At 38.7% G+C, this 18269-nt stretch overlaps 1 protein-coding gene across 1 annotated transcript; it reads left to right on the plus strand.

Moving 5' to 3' along the window:
* The first annotated feature begins 1336 nt into the window (after positions 1–1336).
* Positions 1337–16170, plus strand: LOC131257096 (peroxisomal fatty acid beta-oxidation multifunctional protein). The gene is made up of 18 exons (XM_058258201.1): positions 1337–1575; positions 1824–1895; positions 2607–2669; positions 2777–2833; positions 3009–3076; positions 3150–3231; positions 3339–3394; positions 5237–5539; positions 5666–5752; positions 7643–7817; positions 9937–10058; positions 10302–10465; positions 13031–13285; positions 14289–14410; positions 14521–14642; positions 14798–14946; positions 15156–15294; positions 15979–16170. The coding sequence occupies exons 1-18, from the start codon at positions 1482–1484 to the stop codon at positions 16021–16023; spliced, it is 2175 nt and encodes a 724-aa protein (XP_058114184.1). The 5' UTR covers positions 1337–1481; the 3' UTR covers positions 16024–16170.
* The last annotated feature ends 2099 nt before the right edge of the window (positions 16171–18269 follow it).

Genomic DNA, 18269 nt, shown 5'->3' on the forward strand with positions numbered 1-18269 from the left:
GATTTTCAGCACACGTATGAGGCTGTCCCGTGTGTGATTGTGTAGAGGTGCGTGTAGAAGTTTGCGCGTGGGGCTAGTAAACTTCTCATTTTAAGAGAAACTTTATAGACTCGATCCGTGCTTACTTGATTATCTGGATATCAGATTAGTGAACATGTATCGGACGGTTAAAAATAAAACAATCCAATAGTCCTGTTTCAACAAACAAGTGTCCATGAATCAAAGGTTAAAATGTTTAAAACAATCCAATTTTTAGACTTTGACTTAGGGACAGTATTTTACACAATTTAATTTGTTCAATTTGAATTAATCATATGCCATGTGAACAATTTATAAGTACCTGCGTATGAAGCTTCATACGCTGCAAGAGTATTATATAACTCTCCTCCATCGGGATCTTGAGGCGTATAGACCCAGCGAACTACCCACTAATTTCATTCACCCAAAAAAAAATCTTAATTACGAAACTAGACCTCAAATCATATGAATGAATCAAAAAAGACCAAAATACCCTTAAATTTTCAGCTGCTTATCCTAATAAATAGAAGTATTTTGGCGAAAATATCAGCGTCTGAACCCTAAAAAGTCGCTTTTCACAAAATAAGTTTTCAGCCGGAGAAAGTTGGTTCTTGAGGCGTATAGACCTCAGGTATCACCCACTAATTTCATTTGTCCAAAAAAAAACCTTAAGTGGAAAAACAGGCATAAGGCCGTATGGATAAACCTCAAAAGACCAAAATACTCTTACTTTTTTCAAATATTGGCATCCGGACCCAAAAAGGTTACTTTTCGCAAAATAAGTTTCCGGGCGGAAAATATCAGAAAGGCTTCGTACATACTCGTCTATAACTCTAATTACTTCAGAGAAAATAAAAAAGGTATTATATGGACTTATCTACAATTCTAATTATTTCCTCGTCCGTTCAGCTAGAAATGCTCCCATCCAACCGGTTAGACAAGAAGTTACCGGCCAATCAGCCTATAACCTCAAAATTTTCATCTTTCCAATAAAATCCAACCCATCCAATGTTTTGCTTTCATCATAACGATCTCCTAGTGAAAAATTCAGTCCATTCTAATAATGAAAAGGGTAATATAAAACAAACAATTTACAACCATTGGTATAGTAAGTAAGTATTTTAATGGCCATATAATGGTTAAAGGAGGCTAATTACTATATGGATAATATTAGTGGTATATAGAACCTTTTTGACGGCTTGGATGTGTCATAAACATCTGTAAAATATTCGTTGATTGAACAGAAAAATTAAAAGTCCAACCGGTTGGATGTGCTTCATTTTTAATAAAATCTCAGTCGGCCATAGGGGCTCCGCTCTTGTGCTCCATTTTCTGGTATAAATATAGAAGCCAATCTCATCAAGACTAGAAATCAATCTCTCTCTCTCTCTCTCTCTCTCTCTCTCTCTCGCGGTAGAATTCCATTTCAGAAACCCTATCTCCAGGGCTTTGAACCTGCTCCGATGTCAGGCATGCGAGTCACGATCGATGTCGGAACCGACGGAGTTGCAGTCATCACGATCTGCAATCCTCCCGTCAACGCGTTAGCTCCTCAGAGTAATATCAACCGTCTCCTTTGTTTCCCCCCCTTGAATTTTCTTTGATTCTATGGATTTTGATGAAATAGCCGTAGATTTTCATGTCTAGAGTCAGGATTTATGATCGTGGTGTTTCAGGTTGCGTTTGGTTCTGTTTGTTTTAGGATTTCGTTGCTTGATTGGTCTTTAGTCGCTGCAGCGAATTCATCAATTTCCTTTTGGAATTTGATTTGCTCTGGAACTGAGATTTGATTGCTTTGAGTGTAGTTATTGCGGGATTGAAGGAGAAATACACTGAAGCATTGCGGAGAGATGACGTTAAAGCGATCGTTTTAACTGGTAAGCTTTACTAACCGAGCTTTCGGATTTGTGTGCCCATGTTGTTTGATGCCTTTGGTGCTTTGGAAATGATGCTGATTTTTTTTTTTTCCCTTCAATATTTTACTTCTGTAGTGATTTGGTAGATTTATATTAGCTTAGAGTGCTATTTGAAATTAGAAAAATATAATGGATTTAGGCAGAAAAGAAATTTCACACTGGACGAATGAAAAGAAAAACACGAGAAAGAGAGGATACTGGAGTGACTTCAAAGTTTCAGTGATTTGCATTATATTGTTACGAGGAAACTAGAATTGGATTATGTCTCTGGCTGCGGATATTTAGAACTTTTTTGTTTTATGCATTCCATTGAGTCCTTATCACCTAGGGTAGCCAAAAGTTATGAAACCATATACAGCAAGGATGCTACTTAGATATGGTTATGGTTTGAATATGACTACAACACTTAAAATTTGGAAGTATATGACACGGACATGTTAACTGTTCTCAACGATCCACATATCAAAGGCAAATAGACGTGCAGTACTCCCAGTTTTGTCTATCATGCATGTTCTTACTCCCATATATTTCAGTGAAGGATTCAACCATAAAAAGATAACTGAATTACTCAATTCTGAAATAACGATTTTTTTTTTTTCTCTTTCTGAGTTCTCAACTTTTGCCAGTTTTTCTTTTCTCTAATAATAATTTTGGCTCTTTCTTTCTTAAAAGGCGAGGGTGGGAAATTTTCTGGTGGCTTCGATATCAACGTTTTCCAGATCATCCACAAGACCGGTATGGCCTCATACATTTTAGTGCACATGCATGAACTAAGCCAACTTAACATTTTCTTCTATTTCTTACAATTGGTGCCTTATCAGTTTTTTCTTTTGCCTTTGCAGGAGATATTTCAATTTTACCAGATGTATCTGTTGAACTTCTTATCGACATAGTTGAAGGTCTTTACCTGAATGATTATTTGGGTCTTTTGCAGCTTCATATTATCATAAATATAGAATGTTTGCTTGGCAGTAGATTTCTTTTGTTGCTTACCAACCTATTAACTATCATAGTCAAAATGATTCTGTTATTATCTATATGCTTGTGTTCTCAATATGGATTTGATATCTTCAGATGCCAAAAAGCCTTCTGTTGCTGCTGTTCAAGGACTCGCACTCGGTGGTGGCTTAGAAATGACAATGGTTTGTGGTTACTGCTACGTCATAGGTTATATTCTTACATCGATTAATTCTCATCGTGTTTAACTTCCTACAGGGATGTCATGCGCGAATTGCTACTCCAGAAACTCAACTTGGCTTGCCAGAACTGTCACTGGGAGTTATTCCTGGATTTGGAGGTATTGCTGCTTTCTTTTACATTCGATGAGGTCTCTTGAGTTTACATTATTCTAGGTGTGTCACATGCAACATAAATCTTAATGATATATTCATTTTTTCTTCAAAGGTACCCAACGCCTCCCAAGACTGGTAGGGGTGTCAAAGGCTGTCCAGATGATGCTGGTAAGTCTTATCTTCATTATTTCACTGGTAACCACAGACATTAGAGACTAATTTTTGGTGTCGAGAAACACAACTGATTGGCAGATAAATACAGAGTGATCCTTGAATCTAGATTCCAAACAGATGTCTTTTTCTTATTAAGAAGTGTTTAATTCATTTTGCTGATAAAAGCAGCAACAAAAAAAAAAAAAAAAAAACTATTTCCAGCTAAAGAAAATCATGGTGTTTATTTTATTTTAATGTTCTTGGTCATCTGGCCTCTAGATATGATCCAGTGTTCAGAATACGTGTTCGGTTGGGCCTCATATGCATTCTTGAAAGTCGTAAGCTGTTTTGCTATTGGAAATGAGCTGGCACTATGTTACCGTGGTCATTACTTATACATTGGTTTCATTTATTAAATTAGCTTTGAGTGTGATATTTTGATGAGATAAGAATCTAAAGAAACTAATTGCACTTCAGAAGAGTCATGTACCAGATTTGATGCTTGAACTCACCCAACAATCCAAGAAAAACGAGACATGGGAAGTTTCAAATAAATATAGAGACATCGAGGGCTGATCCTCGCAATACTCCTCTAGCCTTGAGCTAGAGATTACAGTAACTCTTGCCAATATCTCTACCATATAGAGAAACTTTCAATTTTTTGGAAAGCATTCAAAAGTTTCATATTTGTTGCATTGTGTATGGCTGATTGCCATATTCATAAGCTCTTGTATGTGGTTTTTCTCTTGAGTTCTGCTACTATTAGCTGTTTGCATACAATGTGGGCTTAAGGGAATTTAAAGGAAAGACTCAATACCAATGTCTAAAATCCCAGACTGGAGGTGGACCCCCTTTTTGTGGGTGTTGCAGTCCAAACAGGTCTGATTGCCAGTCCAATCGGGTCATCCCATGGCTATACCATGATGTTATGGTTAAATTAGTTAAAGTTACTTACAAGTAAAAAACTAAAGGATGATGGTTCCAGTCCAAACTGCCCAAGTCGAACTGTTCTAAGGTTGAACTGGAAACCTGCATGAACATCCCAAGACTGGAGGCAAACCCTTTTTTGTGGGCGTTGCAGTCCAAACTGGTCTGATCTCCAGTTCAACCGGGTCATCCGATGGCATTACCATGATGTTATGATTAAATTAGTTAAAGTTTTAAAGTAAAAAAAAAACAAAAAAACTAAATGATGATGGTTCTAGTCCAAATCGCCCAGGTCGAACAGTTCTAAGTTTGAACTGGAAAACCTGTATGAACAGGGTGGTCCAAATCCAAAACCGGTTCCTATTGCTACCTGGCCTGAAAAGGACACTGGTCTACGTCCAAACTGGTCCAAGTCCAACCATCAGGTCCACTCTGGGTTTTAAAACAAACTGTTCAATCTTCAATGCTTCTAAAACTACTAAACTAAGCACGTGCCTTGTTTGTAGGGCTATATGAACAGGCATATGCTCGTGTATGCACTTACATTTTGTGTGTAGAGGTTGCCTTATAACATATGCATGTATAAACTGATCAGAAAGATGGATCCTTGCGATTGTGATCAAGTGGGAATCCAATCTGGTCTTATTCTTGTACACACGTGGTATGGGCATGTTGGGATTCTGTGTGATTTCATGATAAATGATAGCATACTTTCTGTTGCTTTGCTTATACCTGCTTAGACAGTCAATTGCGGATTTGATCCTTCAAATACTGCATCATGAGGTTACTGTTTCAAAGCACTTTCACTGCACATGTATATAGTTCATGTCTTTGGCTCTTTATAAATTATAGTTTTCATGTTGCCTTTCAAAGTCTAAACACATTTGAGTGAGTAATGCTTATAATGTCCCTATTAATTGTTCCACGCAGTCATCCAAGCCAATAAAGGCCAAGGAAGGAAAGGAGCTAGGTCTTATTGATGCTATTGTATCCTCTGAAGAGTTGCTGAGAGTATCGCGACTTTGGGCCTTAGACATTGCTGAGAGGCGTAAGCCTTGGATATCTTCTCTTCGTAGAACTGATAAACTTGGTTCCTTTTCGGAAGCACGTGAGGTATTGAAAGCTGCAAGGCAACGAGCAAGACAAACTGCTCCAAACATGCCTCAGCATCAGGTGTGCCTTGATGTGATTGAGGAGGGCATTGTTAAGGGAGGATATGCTGGTGTTTTGAAAGTATGTTTGCTTCTCTTCTGTACAACTCTTATCATATGAGCAATTTATCAGAATGTAAAGAGAAATGATGATCTTGCTCCAATCTCTAACTCCACTATGACTAAAGGAAAGATTCTTTCACTCCAGGAAGCAGAAGCGTTCAAAGAATTGGTTCTAGCAAGCACTTCGAAAGGTCTTGTTCATGTCTTCTTTGCTCAACGTGCAACATCAAAGGTATTTCTCTTGATTGAATGGTCTCATGCAACTAGCTTTCAACAACTTATTGTTCAGGCATGCATTTTGTTTTCTTCTTGAGCAGCTTCTCTTTTGGGACTCCTATACATTTGGCCACATTTTGGTGGAAGATTTTTCTGATTATTTGTTAGTGGAAGCTGTTCTCCTATACATTTATCAACATTTGGTTGGAGGAATTCTATGCTTGGAATGTGTTTTGTTAGCGGAAGCTGTTCCTCTTATTTCTTGTTTGATTTTTAGGTGAATTGCATTGGTATTGCCAATTATTTGCTCATTGTGATTTGCTTTGTAGCTCTGTTGTAATGAGTTGTGACAGTTGACTTTTTTTTTTTGAAAGTTAGTATTTTATTATTAGCATGATTCACTTATATCATGACTTGGCTGAAAAGGTAGTGGATCTGTTCTCTATGGCATTTTGCTTGGTCAGGAAGGAAGAATTGTGATTCTCTTTGTAACTCTGTCATAAGGAGTTGGGATGGTTTGCCTCATTTATTTATTTATGGATCTTTTTTTTTTTTGCTCGGTTGGGAAGGAAGAAAAAAGCTGATTTGGCACCTTTTCCTTACAGCCATTGTATGGGAGTGGTTTGAACACAACAATAGGTTGTTTAAAAACAAATCGAGCAAATGTTATTCAAGGCTAGGTGGTCAGTTTTGGAATTGACTAGTGCTTCCAATGTATTTATGGGAAGCCTGTTGGAGCTCTTTTTTTTTTTCGTCCTTTCTAAAAAAAAAAAAAGTGTCTTGGCTGAAGCACAAGGGTTATAACATTACTATATGCAATACTGAAAGATAGTCAGGGAGGACGAAGGAAGCATACTATCATGGAAATAAAAGCATGTATTTTCCATGCAACTCAAAAAAATCATATAAGTGATACAACAGTCCCATTCCATCTTATGAATGAAGAACCCTTTTCTTTATTTTTGGGAGAATGAGGAAACCATATTTTCTAATAGAATCCAACAATATATGCCATTTCTTGCTATCATTACCTGTTACATCTATTTCGATGCATTTATATATCTTAAAGTATTCTCTCTCTCTCTCTCTCTCTCTCTCTCTCTCTCTCTCTCTCTCTCTCTCTTGTGAGATGTGCTAACCTCACGCAGACCCCTACGTGCAGGCACACATTCAACCTGGCACATGTCTCATTTGAGCCATATGTCAGGTGGGAGTGGGATCCACCATGCAGATCATCTGGACAGAAACCTGGTCCAGGATCAAATAGGCTAAACATAAATGAAAAAAATAGACGGTTCAAAAAAAAAAAACCTTAATTGTTTTCTTTCACATTACCCATATCTGGTAGTTTCCCAGCCTGAAATTTTCGTCCAGTTTACTGCATGGTAGGTCTTACATGATATATATATATATATATATATATATATATATATATGCCAGCTTGGTAAATGTATCCACGTGTAGAGGGGTGTGTGGGCCAGCATGGTATGTGTATCCATGTGTAGGGGTGCGTGTGGGTCAGAAAAATTCTTTTTGCTGGTTTGTTCTGTGTTGGTTAACCTGATAAAAAATGATTCTATTAAAGAGAGAGGTTACAAGAAATAAAAGCCTCAATGGTGAATGAAATTGGTCCATGTCATAAGTCGTTATTCGTGCTGAATCTTTACTATTTTCTTTACAGTAGGCTGATATATCTGCATCCACATTAATCCTGTCAGGTCTTAAAATGTGGCACTTATATTGAGATCATGTACTACAGTTTTAAGCCTTAAAACTTCGATTGGTTTGTGTCATTTGTTTTGTTAGGGATTTCAAAAAATTGTTATCTGGTCTTCTTCTCTATATGTAATTGATTCAGCAACTGTCTTCTTCATCCATGAAATTTCTCCATTTATGTTTTGTGCAGGTACCGAATGTAACTGATATTGGACTCAAACCACGGCGTATACAGAAAGTTGCTGTAATTGGTGGGGGTCTGATGGGTTCTGGCATAGCTACAGCTCTTATCCTAAGCAATATACATGTCGTTCTCAAGGAAGTAAATCTGGATTACCTGCAGAAGGGAGTGAAAATGATTGCAGGTTTGTATTTGAAACGGTAAAGCTCCTTATCAACAATGGATTTCCATTAGTAACATCCATCCAGTTATTATGCTAATGACAACCATACTCACACAAGTGATTGAGTGCTTTGGGACCTGTTTGAATACATACATGACTGGTTAAAATTTTAACCAGTTATCAAAAAATTAACTGTGTTTGGTGAATGTAAAGGAGGTGGAAAAAGTTTTTAACCAGGTCAAAACAGGGGGTGTTCTCTTACTATTTAACTGGTCGTTTCATTCACCCTTCTTCCTCCCTTCCGTTGAATCTAACAGCACAATCATTGTTTCAAGAGGGCTGGGCAATCAAACATGGGCCTCACATGATGGGCTATCCACATCAATGACTAGAGCTTCTATGTTATAATCAATGTGGATCATCTAGTTTACTAGCCAATGATCAGATGACTAGGATCATCCTATCAAAATGATTTTGTAAGAGATTGGTGATTAAAGGGGAGCCCCACATGATCCTGATAAATACTTAGAGCTTCTCTCTATATTCAATATGGACTGTCCAGGTTTCTAGCCACTAATCGGATGGTTAAGATCATTATACCAAAGAGTCTTCTGAGAGGGATGCACAATCAAAGGTGGGTCGCATACGATGGACAATCCAGATCATTGATAGAACATTCTTTATTTTGATAAATATGAACCATCCAGTTTTTTTAGCCACTGGTTAGATGGTTAGGATCATCAGATTGTGTCTTTTAGGAGAGGTGGACCATCATAGATGGGCGTCACATGATGGATAGTCTTGATCAGTGGTTGGACCTCTAGTTTAATATGGATTTCCCAATTCCATAGCCACTAATTGGATGCCTGGGACTATCATATGAAAAGTGTGTGTGTGTGTGTTTTTTTTAATAAGCCATCAAAGTGTCTATTAAGGGGGATGGACAAACAAAGGTGGCCTCACAATGATGGACCGTCCAGACCACTTATTAAACCTTCTTTATTGTAATCAATGTGAGTTGCCTATTTGGCTATTTCATGGCCATAGAGAGATGGTTACGATCATCTGATCAAAGGGATTTTTTTAAAGGAAGTGGCAATCAAAGTCGGGTCCTAAATGATGGATGGTTCGCATCATTGATCTAACCTTTCTATATTATAATCACGACCATCAATTTTCCCAACATTTATAAAATGGTTAGGACCATCACATCAAAGTAATATTTATGAGGTATGGGCAACCAAAGGTGGGTCCCACTTAGATGGATCATAAACGAACAAATAAAGTGAAAATATATCTCACATGAGAGGTCTATGAACATCTGATGGATATGCACCCGCTACAACCCACACAGAAAAACTACTAAGCAATTCTTTGCCCTTCTAACCCCTATTAGGATTTGCAATATGATAACGATTTTGACAACATTGCTCACGGGTTACCAAAAACTTTTGAGGAAGCTAGCCCAAACCTCACGAGCAAACAGGTAGTGGATGAACAAATGATCCACCAGCTCAAAGCAAATGGTCAGTGTTTTAGATTAACAGACAATGTTTGCCAAACTGAGTCAAAATTTTGTATAGAACAAAACTATTATTTTTTGTTCCAGTCTTTTTTTAAAACCAGTTCCTAAATTGTTCCTGTATCCAAACAACCCCTTGGTATATCCATGGTTGCCTCATTTATAGGAAGGGAGATCTTTGAAAAAGAAAACTGTGATTTCTTTTTTATTGGTTCATACTTCCACACAAAACATGTAGTGTAACAAATAGAAACCGTCAAACCAAACATCACCAGACGACCACGTAGATACTTTTGAGCTAGGTAGTAGCTACAACCTATGTAATGTATCTTTGTCTGCTTCCCTAGGAGATAGCCTAGGCAGCTAGGCAAAAATGCTTTGACCATATTGTATGAGAAAAACATTTTTGTACAAAGAGGAGACAGAGAAACTTCTCTAGGATTCCCTAGAAACAACTGCAACTTCATATAAAATAGTTGACAGTTCAATTGTTGAGATTCTGGTCTCTTACCAACTGGCTCTTTTTTTTTTTTTTTAAAAAAAAATAAATTTAAATTATTATTTAATGTTACTGTTAATTATATAATTTTTGAGAGACTCCTGGGCTATTTTTACCAGCAAACCTGCGAGGCCAAGTTACCAAAGGAGTGATGACAAAGGACAAGGCAGACAAGGCCATGTCACTTCTTAAAGGTGTATTGGACTACTCCGAGTTTAAACATGTGGATATGGTCATAGAGGTTAGCCCCTCTGCTTGTTTTCTATATTCCTTTATATATATATATATATATATATATATATATATATATATATATATATATATATATATATATATATATATATTATAAATTTAAATCTTGTGTGGTTAAAAACTTGTGATCCACTATACTAATATTACATTCTATTCTAATGTCTCTTGATTGTTCTCTTTTCCGGAAAGTTAACAAACCTTTCTGATGAAGCTTTGCTCTCTCTTTCTGTAGGCTGTTATTGAAAATGTTCCTCTTAAACAATCAATATTTAGCGACCTCGAAAAGGTCTGCCCTCCTCACTGCATTTTGGCGACAAACACGTCCACTATTGATCTCAATTTAGTTGGAGAAAAGACGTCTTCTCAAGATCGTATCTTGGGAGCACACTTTTTCAGGTACGTGTGTGTTGTACATGTTGATTTATAGAGAAGCATGATTCATGGTAGGAATGCGCACAGTTTATACTAGCAAACCATGAAGCTACCGGTGTTTCTGTGTAAATAGTTGCTAAGAAATGACCAAAATTTAGAAGCAAAAGTATCCCTGGGCTTTGTAATTGGAAAAATTGGTTCGACCTTTATTTTATTTTATTTTATTATGACATAAAACCAGCTGCTTGGAGATCCCTATGGATAATAGTTGGTCTACTCCGGGACGTCCCTGGATGGTAGTTTTTGGTCTACTCCTGGACCTCCAGGTGTTATACAGTTTTGATTGTTGATAATCTCTGCAGTAGACAGAATCATCACAAACTGCTGCATCATGTTTCTGAGAGACATGATGACTGTTGACCATCTGTTTCTGTACTTTGTACTGTCTTTTGTGGCGTGATTGTGGACAGGCTTCCTCAACTTGTTCAAGGTTGTGTGGTTGATACTGAAGTGGATTGTGACTCATACAAGTTGGATTTAGATCTCTTAGATGCTGAATTCTCCAGAAGATCTCTCCAGATGACAGTCCTTGTGGTCTCTTTGAAAGAAAGAAGTGGCAGATTTTTCCAAAATAAAGTGGTGTCTGCAGGAGGAATTTTGGAAGGGTGGAGAACAATATTGTAATTCCTGGCCTTGATTCTCAAGGAATTCACAGGGCATCAGAAGTGATGACCTTGAAAGCAGGTGGTTGGAAGGGGTGAAACACTTTGGTACGACAGAGGAGAAACATGTTGTAGAAGTCACCTCTAATGGGAATGATGAAATTTAACTTTGATGGTGACATGTGGAGAAACGTCTGCTCAACTGGGATGAGGAGTATCATATGGGATGACATGGGAGGTGTTCGCAACTTGTGCTGATCACTGACTGTGATGTGAATGAAACGGAAATTAGAGGGCTGTCTGGACTGTGACGTGAATGAAATGGAAATTAGAGGGCTGTCTGGACTGGTTTTAAAGAGCTTAACAAGACTCTTATGGCCTTATTTCTGTAGCCTGGAACTCAGTGTATACAGTTTGCCGGTGATACCTGATAGATAGCGAATCAGATTGCTACAATCAAATGCTTTCAAGTTGACATCCCATGTTAAACATTATAAGAGAACAAGCATCAGAAACTGTAAACACATACCTGACATTGCGGTTAAGAATAGGCAGATGCTCGAGTGATGTAATGAAACAACTAGCACGGAGACTTTAGATTCACAGTAGAAAACTGGAATGGTATCACTCTCAATGAATTAGGGAGCAGTGGGATCTCTAAATCTCTCTACTGATAGGTAAACTCTAACAATTCAGGGTTTTTGTGGTGCATCTTTTGGCATATATGGAAGGGGAACCCCAAGAGACCAACTGGGTTTGGAGCCCAACTCCCAACATCCTTATTTGATTTGAATTTTGAGAGACCAAAAACATATAATTGATAGCCTTACTAGAACAACGTTTCCATCTTTAGATAAGAGAGTCCCACTGAGCATGTGTTGAGTGTAATCAATTAGTGCTAGCAAAGTGGCCAGGTTCCTAATATTCCCGTTTTTATTAGGTCATCCTGCCCCCATTGTTAGTGCACTTGAAACAAAATCAACACCATCCACCATCTATCTGACTATCCCACTTAATGATCCAATAGTACAATTATGCATTTTTGAGAGACCAAAAATGTGTAATTAATAGCCCTTGCCAGAACCACGTTTGTCTTCAGATGAAGAGTCCCACTGGGCATGTGTTGAGAGTGCAACCAACAAGTGCTAGCAAAGCGGCCAGGTTCCTAATATTCCCATTATTATTAAGATCATCATGCCCCCATTATTAGTGCACTTGAAACAAAATCAACACCATCCACCATTTATCACACATACAATGATCCAATAGTAGGTCATCATGGCCACTCACACAAATCTAAGCCATCAATCAAATGGACCATGCAATGCTCGGAATTAAACTAATTTAAAGTAACAATCCATATGATGGGCTACTTCTTACTATAATAATCAGGGCCTTATCCCTATAAATTGGCAGTTTGCATTCGAAATGATATAATCAACACCATCCACCATCTATCACACATCCAATGATCCAATAGTAAGTTATCTCAGCCACTGTCACTAGGCTAAACCATTAATCAAATGGACCACACAATGCTCACAATTAAACTAATTTAAAGTAACAATCCATCCGATGGGCTACTTCCTACTATAATCAGCAGGGCCTTATACCTATAAATTGGCAGATCACATAAAAAAAAAAACCAAGAAAATGGTATTTTCATAGGTGTGTTCTTTATTTGATTTTAGTAAATTAGCTTTAGCTATCATCAGATTGTTTGATCATTATATGTAACAGGACCTTGAATTACGTATTTCTGTAGAGCAATATTATTTTGGTGACTTATATAGATTTGGAGAATTCATTTATTATGGCCTATACAGATATCTCAGCATTTTACATCTCTTTATACATTATATATGCCTATTCAACAGGCGTTAATCTTAAGACACACTTCAGTGCTGATATGCTCTTTAATGAACAGCCCTGCTCATGTGATGCCTCTCCTGGAAATCGTGCGAACAGCGAATACCTCGCCACAAGTGATTCTTGATCTCATGACTGTTGGGAAGACCATAAGGAAAGTTCCTGTTGTAGTCGGAAACTGCACCGGCTTTGCTGTTAACCGCACCTTCTTCCCATACACTCAAGGAGCACATATACTGGCAAATCTAGGAGTGGACGTATTCAGAATTGACAGAGCAATCAGCAGTTTTGGCATGCCGATGGGCCCTTTCCAGTAATCTTTCTTGCTCTCAGTATTGCATGAGTTGATGAATGCATGCGTGCTTACATGTGAATCTATTTGGATCATTACTTGGCAAATAAGTATGTGGTAACATTGTTTAGTGGCATGAGGTCCAGCGTTCCTGCTGGCAGTAGGCTGCTGATAACACTTCCATTCGGTGTGTCCATCCCCACTTGCCCTTGGTATATCATGATCAGCTTAAACACCGTGTCTGTGTAGAAGATAAATCTTCCAAAAATTGGATCTGGCCTTCAAAGCACCCTTGCCTCGTTGGACCTTAAGCCAAAAGAGATGCTGACCAGAGAACATAGGACAGGGTATCAACTCGTCCACCTTGGTCCTCTCCCAAGGGGCCCACATACTGCACTATTGCCCTTGTCCCAGATTGTTTAACACTTCTCCGGGCCCAACTTGTAATGGACCGTCTTGGTTAGTCATGAGTTTTGTCCATTTGTATGTGTTGTATGGATCTCCTTCATTTTCCTTTCATATCTCTTTCTAGAACTCCCCTGGTTCTGTTGGAATCAACGTTAATTGTTCTTCATCCGTTCTTTCCCTTCTCCCAATATTTTTGAGTTTTCTGTTTTTTTGAAAGATAACATTTTTGAGTCTTTCAAAAAAAAAAAAAAACATTTTTGAGTCTTTATGTGATTTCTATGTTGAATCACTACTGTATTGGTGATGGTAGCACTAGATGCAATGACATTGTGCCACATCCCATAGGGGTACCTTCAAGATTTCCTTTTGGGTTATTTATGTATTTATTTATTTTTTCCAGCTTTGGAAGGAAACGAAAAAAGTGTATGGCTGGAAACCTGACACTTCATCCCTTATTGGAACCCACCAGCCTTCCTATGCATCGATGCTATGCAGATGTGATGCAATGGGGATTTGGTTGTCTGCAGTCCTTGCATGCCATTTGTGTATAGTTGCATGTGCACACGTTTGGGTGGTTTCTAGCTAAGCTGAAGTGTTGCACTTTTACACTTAACAGGCTTCAGGACTTGGCTGGATATGGAGTAGCATTGGCGGTGGGGAAAGAGTTCGCTTCTGCCTTCCCAGATCGCACTTTCCCGACTATGCTTGTTGATCTACTGGTGAAAAGTGGAAGAAACGGTACTAAATGGAATTTTAATTTACACACATCAGTGATCTTAATGCCTATCACTGCTGGTAACACTGTTGTCGTGCCATTTGGGTTTTTCATGAAATGCTCGCTGTTGCAGGGAAAAACAATGGAAAGGGATACTATATATATGAAAAGGGAAGCAAGCCAAAACCTGATCCTAGTGTTCAAGCAATTATTGAGGAGTCTATACGGATTTGTAACATCATGCCTGGTGGAAAGGTTCATCCATTTCTCTTTATGCTGTTATTAATGTTTTTAGCAAGTTCAAATTCGGGATTAATTCAGCAAAGAAATAATTCACTGATCAGGCTCACCTGTCTATGTTTGTTTTGTGTAAACAAGCCTAACATTTTTTGGTGATATGCAATTGATAGCCTATATCTGTGAGTGACCAAGAAATTGTGGAAATGGTTCTCTTTCCTGTCGTGAATGAGGCGTGCCGAGTACTGGATGAAGGAGTTGTTGTTCGAGCATCAGACCTTGACATTGCATCTGTTCTTGGAATGAGTTTTCCCACTTATCGGTGAGCAACTATTTTCCAGTTTAGCTGGATTTAGAATGTGGATCTCTCTCTCTCTCTCTCTCTCTATTATGGTTATGGTTCTTAATATCAATTAATGAGTCAACACAGTTCTATATTCTCTCTTTATGTTGGGGTTGCCATTCTATTTTGCATGATATAGCCATCTTCATTTTGGGACATATGACTCACTTAGTATTTCTTTTTTCTAGGGGCGGTATTGTATTCTGGGGAGACTCAGTTGGATCTGGGTATATATATGAAAAACTCAAGAAGTGGGAACAAGCATATGGTGGATTTTTTAAACCATCCCAATTTTTGGAGGAAAGAGCAAAGAAAGGCATGGCTTTGGTATGAACGCTATCTTTTTCCCTACTCTCTCTCTCTCTCTCTCTCTCTCTCTCTCTCTCTCTCCTACCTAGGAGAGAGGTGGAAGAATTTCCTTTTTGGCTAGGTTGCTGGCAATGTTTTGAGAGTCCAGCGATGATAAAATTTCCTAACTAAAGAGAGACTCCAATCATGCCCATGAAACCACATTTTGAGAGTTGCCTTAAAAAAATAAATGCCTAGAGAGAGAAGATCTGCAGACTCCCAAGGCTTTTCGTTTTAACCCATTGTGCTGATAGGTCCACAGAATGCCGCACCATATAACCTTTGGCATCTCTCAGCACCCTCGTAATTGGGCTTCCACTGGAGGATGGATTATCTGTTTACACCTTTGCTTTCCCACTGACATTCTCAATCACCACATGCCAATCTCTTGTCAAATCAGAAAGGCAAACATCTTGAAATTCTTTTTATGGGCTCTTGGGTGTTGCAAATCAGCCACTCCAACCTCATGGTATCTATGGATCAGTTGCTTATGGTGTGGTTAACTCTTTTTGTTAATAAGTTCTTTCTATGGTGTAGCTTAAAACTTTCTTTCTAGTAAAATACAGAATGCTGATGGCTGCAGTTTTTTTTTTTTTTTTTTAAATTTTTTTTTTATATAATAATATTTATATATATTGTGCTAAAATGTTCGCCTTTCTACAGAGCGCACCTTCTCCATCTTCTCAAGGATCAAGGGCACGCCTGTAATGAAAGCTTCCATCATAGGTATGCCAGAGTACCCTCAACACACCAGATGTGGGAAAATAAGGTGTTTTTTTTTTTTTCCTCCGTTTTTTCTGACTGAGGCTTTGAGAAATCCCTCAAGGAATAAAGATGCACTTAAAATGTTCTGTATATCAATGTCCACTTCCTCTTTCTTTCTTTCATTTGTGTATGTCCACTCACCGCTATGAAAAAAAGAATCCCCTGATCGCAATCGCATGATCATCGGCATCTAATAATTTGGTCTTTCCATCAGTGGAATATGGAAGATTGATGTATTTGTTTTCGTAACCATTTAATTGCAGGGCACCCAATGAAGGTTAGGATTGCTCCATCATGAGGAGATGTTGGGGCATGGCCTATAGGATTAATGATCTGGATAACTGAATGAAACACCACACACGCACACACATAACTGGAGAATTCTAGATTCCATGCAGAATGCTTGTACATTTCTGGGCTTTCAGTTAGCACAAGTGGGGCCCTATGGTTCAGTTATCTGAATCATTGATACGATGGGCCCACTCTGGATAACCAATGCAAATATCCTCTAGAGGGAAAAAAAAATTTCTCAAGACTGCTAGTGGCCTTGGTAAATGATTAGTAAAGAAACATCAGTTCACTTTGAACTTCAAAAGGCCAAATAAATTATTCTAAGTGTCTTCCGATGTTGGGGACTTCTTGTGCAGGCTCCGTCAGAGTGAGGCCCATCAACATCAGCAGTTTGGATTACTGAATCATGGGGTCCACTTGTACAAGCTAAAAGTTTGACCTACTGCATTGTATGATTCCTCAGAGATTGCATGTATATCCTTCTAAGGGAATTCAGTGTGGTCAGTTGATGTTTAATTGGGCTCTAGGTATACACAAGAAGACAACAGAGATGCATATAAACCAGTGGCTTTAGTGGTTTTGTGGTTGGAATGGTATAAGAGTATCCAAATTTCCAAACAAATCATCCACGGTGGCCTTCATGGGATGAATAGTCTGGACTGGTTCACCTGTCCATCGCTCAATGTGAAATGGGTTGGGTTGGTCTGCAGCTCAACTGGTCCGGACCTCTGGATGACAGTTTGGGGCCAGGGAGTTGATCAAGTCATTCTAGATGTAACCGAAGGCAAGGAGGGAAGATTTCGTGAGTTGGTAAAGCATAGCATGTTGAAACCAATGCTCTTCATGTGCAGATGGCTCAGGGTCAGGAAGCTAGAAGGGAAGCAAGCTGAGTTGGTAAATCAGTCGTGGGTTGTGTTTTTGTTAGAAAACATGGCTTGTTCAAGTAAAAATGGATCAGGCTGAGGTTGAACCCTGCCCAACCAGACCCACCTAAATAGCTCATTAATGCTTCTCAGGTTGAACCCTCCTCCATCTTACCTGCTTAAATAGCTTATCAATGGTGCTCGTGTCAAACTCTACCTAACCCAACCCACCCAAATAGCTTACCAATGGCACTGACACGGGGCATACGACCTGACCTGATCCAGCCTAATCACAAATGCATTCGCATGATGCATGTATATTTGTATACATTTACCAATTGGCCAGGGCTGGGAGTGCCTTTCAACCCCTCATTTGTCAATATTAAAGTTGAATCGGGTCATGCAAGGTCTAAGCTTGGTTTGAATTAGTTGATCATGTTGAGCACACAGGGTAACGAGTCGTGGATAGGGTTTGGGTCAGAATTCTTGGCTTGTTTAGTAGATGGGTTGGCCTTGGGGGTCGGTCAACCAAATCCGTACATTGCCAACTGATATGGCAGTGTATCACCCATCCGCACGGTAGATCACCTGATATCTCGATTTGCTTCTGCTTTCTTGATTTAGTTGATAAGTGGCCATAGGGTTGGCTGATGTGGTAGTGTATCATTAGCCTTTGATTTAGTTGAAAATGGCCATAGAGAACTCAGCAGTGGACAACAGCAGGTCTTCTCACATGCAGCGTTTGAAGTATTGGTACCACTACAAGTTCACTGAACAGGGTATATGGAATCAATATTGATATTGCCAATAATATCACTGATAACGGAGAGGGGAAACGTTGGAGAAACATGGTGAAAATGATGGAATTTTTCAATGAAACTTCAAGAGATGCAACAATACACATATTTAAGAAGAGGAATGCTCACTTGCGTACCTTCTTACATGCTTACCCATGCACACCTTTGCACGTCATGGGCACATAATCTGAATGGTCCACGTGATGTGGCACCCCTTGAAACGCTATGGCCCAAGTTT

This window comes from Magnolia sinica, chromosome 1, assembly GCF_029962835.1.
Source record: "Magnolia sinica isolate HGM2019 chromosome 1, MsV1, whole genome shotgun sequence".
NCBI lineage: Eukaryota > Viridiplantae > Streptophyta > Magnoliopsida > Magnoliales > Magnoliaceae > Magnolia > Magnolia sinica.